The following is a 13,874-nucleotide window of genomic DNA, read 5'->3' on the forward strand; positions in this document are numbered from 1 at the left end:
CGAAACATTAGATCTTATAACAAACATTAACTACTCTATATCAAAATCATTTTTGTTTGAGAAAAAAATTTATATAGAATTTACATATCTACAATCATATTGAATATTGGATACTTTTTTCCTTTCAAAATAATTGTGATCTTCACTTTTTAGATATAATAATATTTTTAATAATCCAAAAAGCAAAAACCAACGCATATTTTGAAACAATTCTAGAAAGACGTAACTACAGAAGAAGTGGCAACCAAACCAGAGAGGAGAGCAACAAAGAGTGCACTATTATAAGTGGTTGGTTCAGCTTGCATTGAATTGTTCCTTAAATCATTATACGTCTCATTGAAGAAGGGTCCACCCACTAAAGCTCCAAATGGTACATTAGGGTTAGGTTTTGGTGAGGCATACCACTTTTTAAATCCAACCTTGCATCCAATCTCTGTTGCATTAACTGGAATGGAAGATCCTCTATGATGCACATATTTTGGATAATGACTTCCATATCCTACAAGATAACTCATCTTCAATGGATTTTCTCCCAACACATATTCTGCCTGAAATTTTTGAATTTTCTATTTTCAGCATTCATTCAATCATATTATAAGCTACTTTGCACATATATGCATTCAGTATGGTACTATAAAGTATGATCTATATATATGTTTAATTATTCTTTCAGTCTCTATAGTTTTACTAAATTTTTAATTAAATTTTTATATATTTTTTTACTTAAATCTTTATACCGTATCAAATTTTGTAATTAAATTTCTGCTGTGATAAAAACATTAGAATTAATAGAATATTTTATTAAATAAAATAAATATGTTTAATACTTGACTAAATATTTTGTATAGTTTAATAGATTATTTCGTTAATTCTAATGTTTTTGTTACGATAGGAACTTAATTACAAAATCTGATATAATATAGGGATCTAATTAAAAAAATATATATAAAAACTTAATTGAAATTTTGATAAAAGTATACATTTCGACAGAATGATTAAACCATATGTATATATGTATATCAAATTATTTGCTAAAGTAGAAAATTTAAACAAAAATGTAGTATAAAGAATCATATAATATAAGAAGTAACATTGCACCAGCAGAAAAGCTTAAAACAATTAATCTCACTTAGAAGTTAGAACTAAAAGAAGGTAAGTTATTTAATGTGCAAACAATCTAAGAGATCCTAATGGACCATGAGTTATAATATAATCTAGAGAGAGCGATTGGGTGTTTAAATTTATTTATTTATGACTCTAAAATTATCTCATTTATTAGTGAGATCTCTTTGACTGAAATAATAAGCAATGATTAAGTATGTATTTGTAAAAAAAATATGAAAAATTATTTAAATATAAAAAAGAAAACAAAGAAACATGCATTGCATGGTTATACATTATTATAAACGTTTGGTAAATATTAAAAATAAATTTTATGAACTTAAGCGATCAAATCATAATTTGGAAACTTCTTTAAACTACCCTCTTTTGGCATATTTTGAAAATATTCTTCTTGTTATAATAAATTAAGAGTACTTAAGTCAATGAATAAATAATTCAAAGACAATTTTGGTGGTTTACACTATTGGCTAAAATATCTTAATAAGATTGATTAAAAAAAACTTCATATACTGCAAAAATTAACTTCCGTTCTAAATTAAAGTGATTTGGGTCATAATGAAGTATCAATTTATAATCACAAGCTCAAATGCACATTAATTACTAGTATTATGAATGAAAAATATGAAATTTAAGGCGTTTGGTTTGTGTTTTTATTTTTTATTTTTATTTTTAATATTTTTTGTTTTTTGAATTTTATAAAAAAAAAGTAAAAATAGTAAAATTTTATTTTTATTTTTTTCTTCACAAAATTTAAAAACTAAAAAATACTAAAAATAAAAATAAAAAATAAAAATATAAATCAAATGCAACCTTATTTTGCCAAAAATACATACCATACCTGAGATATGGCAAATTTGCGAAGATCTAAAGGCTTATACAATTTTCCACTACAATATAGAGCTTCAGTTTGTGATGTCAGCATATAATCACTATAAACAACAGCTAAGAATGCAAAAGCCACTGCATGTTGCAGAGAGTTCCAAGGTTGTAACCATATCAATCCACCTGCATTCGTTCAAGTTATAAATTGTGTAATAAAGAAAGTAGCAAAGTTAATAAGGAAAAACGTGTTTAAATAACAAAACATACTTTGTTATTAATTAAGTCATTTCACTTCATCTAGAGATATTAGATAAATAATTGTGAAAAAAAAACAACAACGATATAATATTTTTCTATTTCGAAAATAGACTAAGAGAGTATACATATATAATAAAGATTCTCTATGAATATAAAAGTTAATCAGTATATATTTATGTATACGTATACATAGTATTTCATATTTTTTTTAAAAAGTAGTTAATCCAAAATTAATTAAATATTTTACAGTAGAATAATTAAAACTGTCATGACAGTATAATAAGATAGACCTGCAATATTTTTGAGTGGTCTTAACATCTTCTATCCAATGTTATAAATTATTTTACAGGTACTACATTTAACTTGAATGAAAGTTATCAGAAAGTCTGAAATTTAACAAATAAAAAAATTATTAAATTATTAAATAATTAAGAATACTATTAGAAAACATATAAGTAAAATAATAAATATATTTTTTATGGCAAAATAATAAAAATAATAGAATTCTTCTTTTTATTAGGGTATTACTATATTGTTATTTTTTAAAAAAAAAATTATCAAAAGTAACCCTAGTATTCTCAGGCTATGTTAAAGACTTAAAGGAAATAAGATATTAATTCGAGGAAGATAGGAAACCCACCATAATTAAGAAATTTTATTAATAAAAAATATGAAAGAATTAATTAGACTGAAAATTCTAAATGGTACTTTTAGTTCTCATGGTGGTAGCTGTTGGTGAATCTGGCAGAAGAGTGCATATAACAATTTCAGCGGTTTCTCTATACATCTGAAGATCGAGGTCCTCGTCAATTGTAATGTCTTTTGCACCAAAAAAGTTAATTCTGGACAAAAGAACCTAGTTCAACATCACAGAAAACCTGGGTTATGTTCAAAGTAATAACAGAAGATTTATCCAAAATAAATGTGCCTAAACTACCAAAAAAAAAAAATGTGCCTAATTCATCTATGTATTTCCTAATTCATTAGGCATACATTAAAGAACATTTTAGTTTTTAAAGATAAAATTATTTAAGAGGTAGTTTTTTTAATTTATTATCATCTCATAATGCTTGAAAAATTTGTTCTACTTTACAAATTTATTGAAAGCAAATCTAGAACAGTTTGGCCAATTCTACGGTGCTTATGAGTTTTTGCCTAAACTTTGCCTAACTTATTTTTTGTGATAAGTTTTGATTTTTTTAAATTATTTATTTTTATTTTTTAAATCAAATAATAATTTTTAACCTTTTTTAATAAATAGGTATCACTTTTTAGACACCATAGCATTCACCTGTTTGTTTACTTAAAATCATTTGGATGTTCTAATTTATCATAAATAATTATGCTATGCTTACACTAAAATTAGTCACCAAAGTCAGTCACCAGTATAATATATATTAAAATCTTTATAGTATACAAATGGGAAGCTCATATACTGACGTGGCGCTCATACGTTGAGTCTGGGAGTTTATTTGCTTAGGTGTCGTCATTAGAAATTTTTAGAATTATATTTATTAATTATAAATTATTATTTGCTTAGGTTGTTATTTTCAAATTTTAAGTTTGGGTTGTTTTACTTAGGTTGTTATTTTTTAAATTTCAAATTATTTTATTCAAGTTGTTATTTTTTAAATTTTAGATTATTGTACTTAGATTATTATTTTTTAAATTTTAAATTATTTTACTTAGGTTGTTATTTTTTAAAAATTTGTTAATTCTTTTTACTATTATTTTTTAAAATTTTGTTGATTTTTTTAAAATTTGCAACTACATACGTTCTTTTAAAAAAATTTAGAGTTTTAAAAAAATTTACGTTAATTATATTTCGGCTGTTACATACTAATATTACTATAACGATTTACGTTAGTTTAGATTTTTTAAATTATTATTTGTTTAGGTTGTTATTTTTAAATTTTAAGTTTGGGTTGTTTTACTTGGTTTGTTATTTTTAAAATTTTAAATTAAAGTCAACCAAATTTTAAAAAATTTAGTTATGATGCAACTATAAAAGTATAAGTGATGAAAGATGTAAAGCACCACAATTTAAAGTACATCAATCTCTTTCTTTACATATATCCAAAATCTCTCTACTTATTCCAATGGCTGGTATTCACAAAATTGCTGACATCAATCCTACAATTGACAATTTGTGTGTACGTATACGAGTATTACGGTTATGGACACTACCAAGTTACAAAAATTCTCCATTGCCATACTCAATTGAGATGGTTTGGCTCGATGAAGACGTGAGTTTTTTACTAATATTTTTCTATTTTATTTTAAATTTATATTATTTATTTGTTTATTTAGGGATTTAATCATTAATTTTTTATTTAGAATGCTATTTGTGTTGTCTTGGCTACTATAACTCATATTATGGATACTCCAGACTGGTGGTACGACCAATGTGAATGCAACACGTCCACATATGTTTTTACAAAAACTTTCAAATGTTCAAGTTGTGGCCGTCTCCCTTTTTCCATAACTCCAAGGTTATTTATTTATTTTTTTAAATTAAAGTCTATGCACATTGGATTAGATATTGAATAGTCTATATTTAACTTTTTCTTATATTATTTTCTTTTTTAAGCAAGTACCGAATAAAGCTTGGTATCATTGATGATTCTGACTGTGCATGTTTTGTAGTCTTTGACAAGTAGGTAAAAAAAATTTTGAAAAAGAGCTGTGTGAAGATACTTGATCCACTCCTATTGATAAGATCTAACCAATGTTTATTTCTAAAAACATAGTGAAGATATTTTTATTGGTAATTTTTATATTATTTATTATTAATATATTATGTAATACCCTTCAGAAAGGAAATTTATCGGATACACCTACACTTTTGCTCAACCTAATTGATAAGACCTTTCTCTTCATCGTTGAAGTTCAAATATCTGATAATCTACATTTTTCACCTTCTTATAAAGTTAAGAAGATGACTGATAATGTGGACCTTATAAATAAATTCAAAGAGACTCACCCTATTCAAATTGTGAGTATAATTATAAGTGTACTTTCTATTAAAAATTAATATATTTTTTGCTTCCTTAGTCATTAGTAGTATCTAATTTATAAATAATAATTAATAATTAATTATAATTTTAGGATGTTGACTACACCCGTGGTTTGCTTCCAATTTCAAAGACATTCTCAATCATTGAAGGGGAGAAAGTAGAAGGTGCTAAGGTATTTGTTCAAAAAATAATTTTTTTTGTTTGTTTGTTCTCTCAAAATTAGATCTTAATTTTATTCAAAAGATATTAGTGAGATAAAATCAAAGATTAGAAAGAAGTCTTTAATTTAACGTGGTATTTTATACAGAATTTATTGTTTGAATTCTCCAATGAAGTTGCGGCCAATGATGAATCTGAATTGTTGGAAAATGCTATTACACCAACTAAGCGATTATCCTCGGAGTCGGAAGAATCGAAGGTGGAAGGAGATACCTCAACTTGCAAGAAGATTAAGATTGAGAAAGAAACTTGAGAATTTGGATGCACATGTTTTGGAATCCCTTTTAGAGTCTATCTAATAGAATAATGCCAAGCATATGTTTGTTTTGGTGGAAACATTGTCTTTTCTTGAGTTGTTATTTTTCTTTTGGTTCTTTTCAATTTTTATGTTTGGAATTTAGAATTTTTTTAAATGTAAATTGAAGTTATTTGGTTATTACTTGTGGTTTTATTTTTAATTTAATTTTCACCATTAATATTCTGATAATATCTAATTTAATATTTAATGTCATAAAGTTATAAATTTTTTCTTTGAATTATTGTTGATACACTTAAGTTAGTTATTAATTTTTAATGTGTATTTATTTAAAAAAAATCTAATTATAATTTTAATTAAAGTATTATGGTTAGAATTTTAAATTTAAATTCAAATATACTTTTTTTTTAAATTTTTACGTAAGCAATTGGGTTTGAGAATATTTTTTAAGAATTTATATAATTTATAAGCTACTACGCTAATTACAAAGGATTATAATAAAGTAAATATAATTACCAGTCTTATTAAGATGTGAGGTTATTTATACTATTTAAAAAAATATAATATTGTTTAAATTTTAGAAAAGTTACAATAAAGTTAATACTGTTTATGATGAAACTAAAAAAAATTATTTTTAAATTAACAAATTTCTATATTCTTAATAGACAACGAACATTTTATTAGAAAAATTTATTTAAAAATTTAAAATTTATACTAGCTAATTAGAAATTTCTATTTAAAAATTTGAAAATTGAATTTCTAATACTAATTTCTAATTAAGTAAGTTCTTAACCATTTCGATTTTTAAATTTAAATTTTTTTACTTGCCATATTTATAAATTTTTATTATTATTTTTTAGATTATCTCTCCACAATAGAAGTATTTTCATCTTTTTCTCTCTTTTTAAATATTTTTTCTAAATTTACCTAATTTATAAGGTTATTAATTTTTAGATTATATTTAATTTTATTTATTTTTATAGATAAATAATAGGATTGATACTATTTATGACGAAACTAATAAAAATTATTTTTAAATTAACAAATTCCTATATTCTTAATGAACAATAAACGTTTAATTAAAAAAGTTTATTTAAAAATTTTAAATTTGCACTAGCTAATTAGGAAATTCTATTTAAAAATTTGAAATTTAAAATTCTAATACTAATTCCTAATTAAGTGGCTTCTTAACCGTTTTGATTTTTAAATTTAAATTTTTTTATTTGTCACATTTATAAATTTTTTCTATTTACTTCGTTTACATTGTTATTTTTTAGATTATCTCGGCACAACAATAGATGTACTTTCATCTTTTTCTCTCTTTCTACTTATAAGTTATTCATTCTCAATCTCTTTATTTAAGGAAATGAAAAAAAATTTTAACTATAACTTGAATTTATTGATCATGAGATTAAACTTATATTTATTTGAAAAAAAGATACTTTTATAAAAAATATATATATTATTTTTCGTAAAATATGTTTACGTAACTAAATAAATGAGAATAAAAAGGAAATTAAAGCAACCAATGAAAATAAAAGCTGTGCGATTTTACATAGACATGAGAAGACACTAATTTCATATTCTATATGGTAAGTTAGACATGAGAAAAAATTGTAAAAAAATTAGTGTCTCAGTATTTTAAAGAGACACAAAATACATATTTTTAATAGGTGTTTGTGTATGACCATGTCTTTCATTATTTTTGTGTCAGTAAACAAACACCATACATGTACTCTGTGTACTCCCGTGTCTATGTTTTGATGGACATGTATACCAAAAATAAACGCTACCATATGTGTACTCCTGTGTACTTTATTTTTTTAATAATATAAAAAAATTAATAATAAAAATGTATTATGTATAATGTATATATATTTTTAATTGGTTAAAAAATTTATTTATTTAGTATTTTCAAGTATATATTGAAAGATGCAAGAAGTCCAAAGACAAGCAAGATTGAAGAGAAAATTGATATTAAAAGACAAAGAAAATATAAAACGGAGCACAATTTAAGGTAGATTTTATACAAAAAAATAACTAACATGTCATGAGTATTTTGGCCGAATGAAAGCCCATAAAATACAATATTCTCTATATATTATTTAGCTATTGACAAGTATTTGTCTGCATGTGAGACTGTGTGGAGAACCTTAGCGTATGATATTCATCAAAGGTGGCCTTCAATGATGAGATTAACCTTTCATTTTCCTGGAGAGCAAAATATTATCTTTAAAGATGATGACGATCTTGAAGAAATCGTGGAAGAAGAGGAAGAAAAATGTACGATATTCTTAGCATGGATGGAGGCCAATAAAAAACTTGAAGCAGGTCAAACTTTGACGTATGGTGAGTTTCCAAATCAATTTGTTTATGATAGAGTATCAAGGGAATGGCATCCATGCAAAAGAGGGTATTCTATCGGGAGGTTAAATTATGTTCCACCGGGTACATGTGATATTTATTATATGAGAATTTTGTTAGCTGTTCAGAGAGGTTGCACAACATATGAGTATATTAGGACAGTTAATGGAATTATATATTCTAGCTTCCAAGATGCTTGCTATTCCATGGGACTACTGTGCGATGATAGAAAATTCATTGTAGCTATTAATGAGGTAGCTGAACTCGCATCTGGTCATCAATTGAGAAAACTATTTGCGATGCTACTGATATCTAATAGCAATAGCAATCCAGAGCGTGTTTGGAATGCAACTTGGACATTATTAGCTGATGGAATACTATATGAGAGGAGAAAAGCTTTGAAAAACCAAAGTATTTTACTATGTCTTTTTTTTATATCAAGATTGTATTCTCTTATTATCTTTATTTTTATTAATAATATTAATAGTTTTATTTTGGAATTACTTATTAAATATTTCATAAAATCACCATGTGCTTTTACTATGACTAAACATGACTCATGACGAATTGAAAAATCTCTGCCTTATTGAGATTGATGAGAAGATACTCAACAGCAATGCGAGATCTTTAAGAGACTATCAATTAATGCCATATCCTGAGATGTCTGATATTCGCCTTTTTCAGAATAAGCTAATAGAGAAGGATTTAGCATATGACACAAATGAGTTGACTCATACAAACTTATTTACGAAACAAAAGATGACTCATGAGCAAAGGTTAATATTTGATGAGATACTCAACGCTGTTATTACATACTCTGGTGATTTTTACTTCTTTATGGGCATGGTGGGTGTGGTAAGATATTTATTTGAAATGAACTTTCTTCTACTATTCGGTCTAGAAGAAAGATTATTTTAAATGTCGCATCCAGTGGAATTGCTTCTTTACTCCTACTTGGTGGCAGAACGACTCATTCTAGATTTTCAATACCCATTACAATTACTGATGAATCTACTTGCAACATCAAGCATGACAATTTGAAGGCTGAGCTGCTCATCCAAAGTAGCTTAATAATTTGGGATGAAGCTCCAATGCTCAATAAAATGTGCTTTGAAGCACTTGATCGGACGCTCAGGGATCTTATGTCAGTTACCGATCAACATAAGACACATAAACCATTTGGTGGTAAGGTTGTTGTTCTAGGAGGTGATTTCAGACAGATACTTCTGGTGATTCCGAAAGGAAGTAGACACGATATATTGGCATCCGTTATTAACTCATCCCATCTCTGGTCATTTTGTAAGGTTCTGAAACTGCATACAAATATGAGGCTTCTAATGTCTTCTTCGGATCAAGATGAAGGTGAAATGAAGAGATTTGCTAATTGGATACTTGATGTTGGAAATGGAAATATTGTCTCTATTGTTGGTGATGAATCAGAAGTTGAAATTTCAGATGATCTATTGATTACAACTACTGATGACCATTTGGTAGACTTTGCATATCCAAATTATTGTAAAACATGTCAGATTACAGGTATTTTTAGAGTAGGGCAATTCTTGCACCCACGCTTGAGAGTGTCGAGAAGGTAAACGATTTTGTCTTGACAATTTTTCCAGGGATAGAAAAGGAGTATTTGAGCTCTAACACAATATGTCAAGCTGATGAGAATGAAGATGTACAACAAGAGTGGTTCACACCAGAGTTCCTAAATGATATAATGTTCGAGACTACCCAATCACAAGTTGACTTTGAAGACAGGAGTCGCTGTAATGCTACTCTGAAACATAGACCAGACTTTGGGTTTATGCAACGGGACAAGATTAATAGTTAACGAACTTGGCAGCAACGTAATTGGAGGGATGATAGTGACCGGTAGAAATTTTGGAGATAAAGTGTACATTCCAATAATGAACTTGATCCCTTCAGATTCAGGATTTCCATTTAAGTTCCAACAGAGACAATTTCCATTAACAGTATGCTTTGCAATGACCATTAACAAGAGTCAGGGTCAATCATTATCACATGTAGGACTTTATTTGCCAAAATCAGTGTTCACCCATGGACAACTTTATGTTGCTTTGTCAAGAGTTAAGAGTCGCAGTGGCCTCAGGGTTTTAATTCTAGACGAAGACGGTAATCCAAAGTTATCAACAACAAATGTCGTATTCAAAGAGGTTTTTAATAATATTTAGGTAAGAATAATATTATTTTCACTTTAATAGCATGTTATGATTTATACTTTTGTACAAATATTTACTATAAATATAACTAATTTATTTATAACTCCTTTTTCAGATTTGAAATGAAATGTGTAACAAGGAGCACAACATCCTATGCCAATTGCTTTTCTAATGAAGTTAGTAAGATACTAGGTTGTCGATAAATTTTTATTAGCTTTTTGATAAAAAAAAATTTAGTGTAAAATTAACATGCTATTATTACAATTATATATGTTTTTATTTTTTTCATGTCTCCCTCCTTATGATTCAAGAATATTATAAACTTCAAACTCTTCTATTTATATTTTACTTTGAATAAAGATAAAACAACATATTTAACACGTTTATTATATAAGGACGATAATAGTGTTATACTAACTTTAAAAAATATATAGGTATAAAATATTATTTTTAATTTAACTTATTAAATTTAAATATAAGCCCGTGCATCGCACGGGTTTAACACTAGTATAATACACATTGAAAATAAATTAAACCATATATAAATTTTTACATAAATACATTATAAATATATTGGTGGCAAATTTTGGTGTAGGAATGACATTTTTATATCACAAATGTTTCAGAAAGTGACACAATAATAATTTGTACCTGGACTGCAGCATGCTTATCATCCCAACTAAACCATGAGAAAGCACCAAAATTTGCAAATGCTTTTGCATTCTGTAGCGTGACATAATTGAGATATGATGGATCCTTTGTTGCATGGTAGAGCCAAGTAGCAGCCCATAAGAGTTCATCACCAAAACCAGATGATTTATAAAAGGGGTTCACTTGAGGAATGCTAACAGTGTAAGAACATTTGAAAGTGTCAGCGAAGGTGAAGAGCTGTTGAGCATGAGCGAGGAGGATTCCGGAATAAGCGGGATCCAGGTTCTTGAAAACAAGAGATGCTGAGGCCATTGCTGCTGCAGTTTCTGCTGCTACTTCTGTTCCTGGATATGATGAATTTACTTCAATCACTGGCCTTTTCTCACTTGTATCTTCAGGTCTTTCCCAACAATTGTGATCTACCCCAGGATCCCCAACCTTCAATCACAAAACAAAAATCTATTATATTTTACTAATTTTACAATTAAAATGTCACTTGTCACTCTCTCATTTTAAATTATAAGGATCAAAATTGTACTTAATCTTAATTATAACAACAGCATATGATGGGATTATGACAAATTAAACAAGATTATATGAAAGTAAAACACAGGGTTCAAACTAAGAAATCAATCAACAAAAAAAAAATGATTCACCTGAATATAAAGAACATCTTCAAAAGGATGAGCATTGATAAGATAATCAGTGATCCACTTAAGCGAATCCTGAGCATATTGTAGCTGCTTCACAGCTTCCATTCTATTCCCATATTCAAGAATCGACCATGACAACATGGTTGCAGTGAAGGCCATTGGAAAACCAAATTTCATGAGATCACCCGCATCATACATTCCTTTACTTAGATCCAAACCTGCTTCTTTTCCATCTTTCAGACTTGAATCCCCTCTCCATGGAATTCTGTTATTCTGTAACTTCCCAGCTGCATGCAATACCATTATTTTTCAATTAAATATGTCAACACTAATAATCTAATAATAAAATTGTTGGTAAAGTATATTTTTTATGTTTTAATGTTTGTGATTCTTTTAAAAAATATCTATTTTTGTCTCTAAAATTTTTTATTTTATTTAAAATTATCCTTAAATATTAACTTCATATATTAACTTCATGTAAAATGTTAGGAACAAGACTGTGAGATGAGGTCAGAGAAACAGAACCAGAGGGAGAAGACGGCGACGGAAATGGGGATGTTCCCGTGGCTACCAAAGGTGCCATTTGGGTCTTGTTAAAAATAAGAGATTAAATTGAAAAAAGAATGGTATATTATTGTGTATTTAAGTTGTTTAAAATAATACAATATAAAAAAGTATTTATAAGTAGTAAAAGAATTTTAATAATAAGACGTAATCTTCTATAATAAATATTCAGATATACTAAATAATATTAATTGATCCCAATTAATTATGCCGTCGCCAAACCGAGAGAGAGGAAGTCAGGGAACTTGGGGAAGGAGGAGTCTCCACCGGTGCCATGGGCGCCGCCACTGTTGCCGTTTCTCTCCACCATTCCCCGGCCCATCGCTACTGCCATGGTCGGAACTGTTGGTTGTTAAGGTGTTACAAAGGTATTGAATCCACAAAAATTCTAACTTCACTGTAACAAACAAGGTTATAGAATAGCAATGGAGAATGAACAGCATAATACGATGTTCTATGTATTTGATTACATTTTTGGACGTCGAAAAATTGCAGAGACAATTCGAGGGCTGAGGCATATTTCTGAACAATGTTGGTGGGGAGTGTTGATAAGGTTTGCGGTGAAGCATGGTGACGAAGCTTTTTGAGTAAAAGAAGAACAGCAGCACCTACTACCACCATTCCAATCATGGAAACTGTTAGCCACCAACACAAAGCACCCACGTTTTTCTTCTTAGCGACTTTCTCTTCCATTCGATTCGATTCAATGCTGCTGCAGCAGAACCATTCAAAGTACTTAGTAGAATTGAAAATAAAGGCAATTTATGGTTTTTGAGATGTACCATATGGTGTTTTTTCCATCTTATATCTATGAATAAATATATTTATTTTATTTTTTATTGTGCAACAAGGATAGAGGAATCCAGAGGACAAGTGAGTAAATGAGACAAGTCTAAGGAATGATGCTCTACTTCATAGTTGTTATAAAAACGACAGCGATGTAAAATAAAATTTTTTTTATCCGTTTTAGTTTTTAAAAAGAGTAGTTTCATAATATAGTATCGAAATTGATGAGTTTTAATATGATTATGTAAGTATTATTAAAATTTAAATTATTTTTTTTATATATTTTAGTAATATTTTTAAAACACTATAGTTATCGAATTACCATAGTCACTATAATATAGTTATACTAAAATAATTTATCAGAATTTCTATGACTTACAAATTTAAAATTTGATATTTATTGATTTTGAAAAAAGTTTTTAACGTAAGATAAATTAAAAAAATTATAAAAATTTACTCAAATTCAAAAAAAAATTCACGAAACAAACTTATTAAGATATAATTAAAGGTAATATTCTCTCTTACATTCTACATGTGTAAGTAAGTTTAAAAGTGGGTTGGTATTGGTTTGGGTCTGCTGTCAAAGTCTGACTCATGCAATGATTACTTGTGGTTGTGTAAGCAGTTATTTGGTTGAGAGGAGTGGGAGAATTGGCTTTGGCTTTGGCGCCAGCTTGTTCTAGAAAAGCACAAGTTTTTGGCTTACGTGGGTCTTAAGAAGGCTCTTCTTACTGCAAGTTTTCGCTTTAGAAGAGGAATATCATCATCGGATAGGTGCCCAAAATGTCTTTTTAGCCATGAATCGGTTTTACATTGTCGAAAAACTCAGCTTGTATGGCATAGGTTAGATATTTCTTGTCATCCTTTGGATTTAAAGAACTGGTTCTTGTATCATAGCAGAGAGCATCCGTTCAAGTTCTTTTCGCGACTTTGGTAGATATGACAAGTAAGGAATAATGACATCTTTAATTCTCATGAA

The 13,874-nt window shown here is 27.8% G+C and overlaps 1 protein-coding gene across 1 annotated transcript; it reads right to left on the reverse strand.

The window, feature by feature from the left end:
• Window positions 1-212: 212 nt before the first annotated feature.
• LOC112794151 (endoglucanase 24-like) lies at window positions 213-12,802 on the reverse strand. The gene is made up of 6 exons (XM_025836272.3): window positions 12,580-12,802; window positions 11,549-11,832; window positions 10,893-11,330; window positions 2,911-3,058; window positions 1,961-2,127; window positions 213-548 (listed from the first exon to the last, which is right to left on the reverse strand). Exons 1-6 carry the CDS (start codon window positions 12,800-12,802, stop codon window positions 213-215), a joined length of 1,596 nt encoding a protein of 531 aa, XP_025692057.1.
• Between the last annotated feature and the right edge of the window lie 1,072 nt (window positions 12,803-13,874).

This window comes from Arachis hypogaea, chromosome 4 (genome assembly GCF_003086295.3).
Source record: "Arachis hypogaea cultivar Tifrunner chromosome 4, arahy.Tifrunner.gnm2.J5K5, whole genome shotgun sequence".
NCBI lineage: Eukaryota > Viridiplantae > Streptophyta > Magnoliopsida > Fabales > Fabaceae > Arachis > Arachis hypogaea.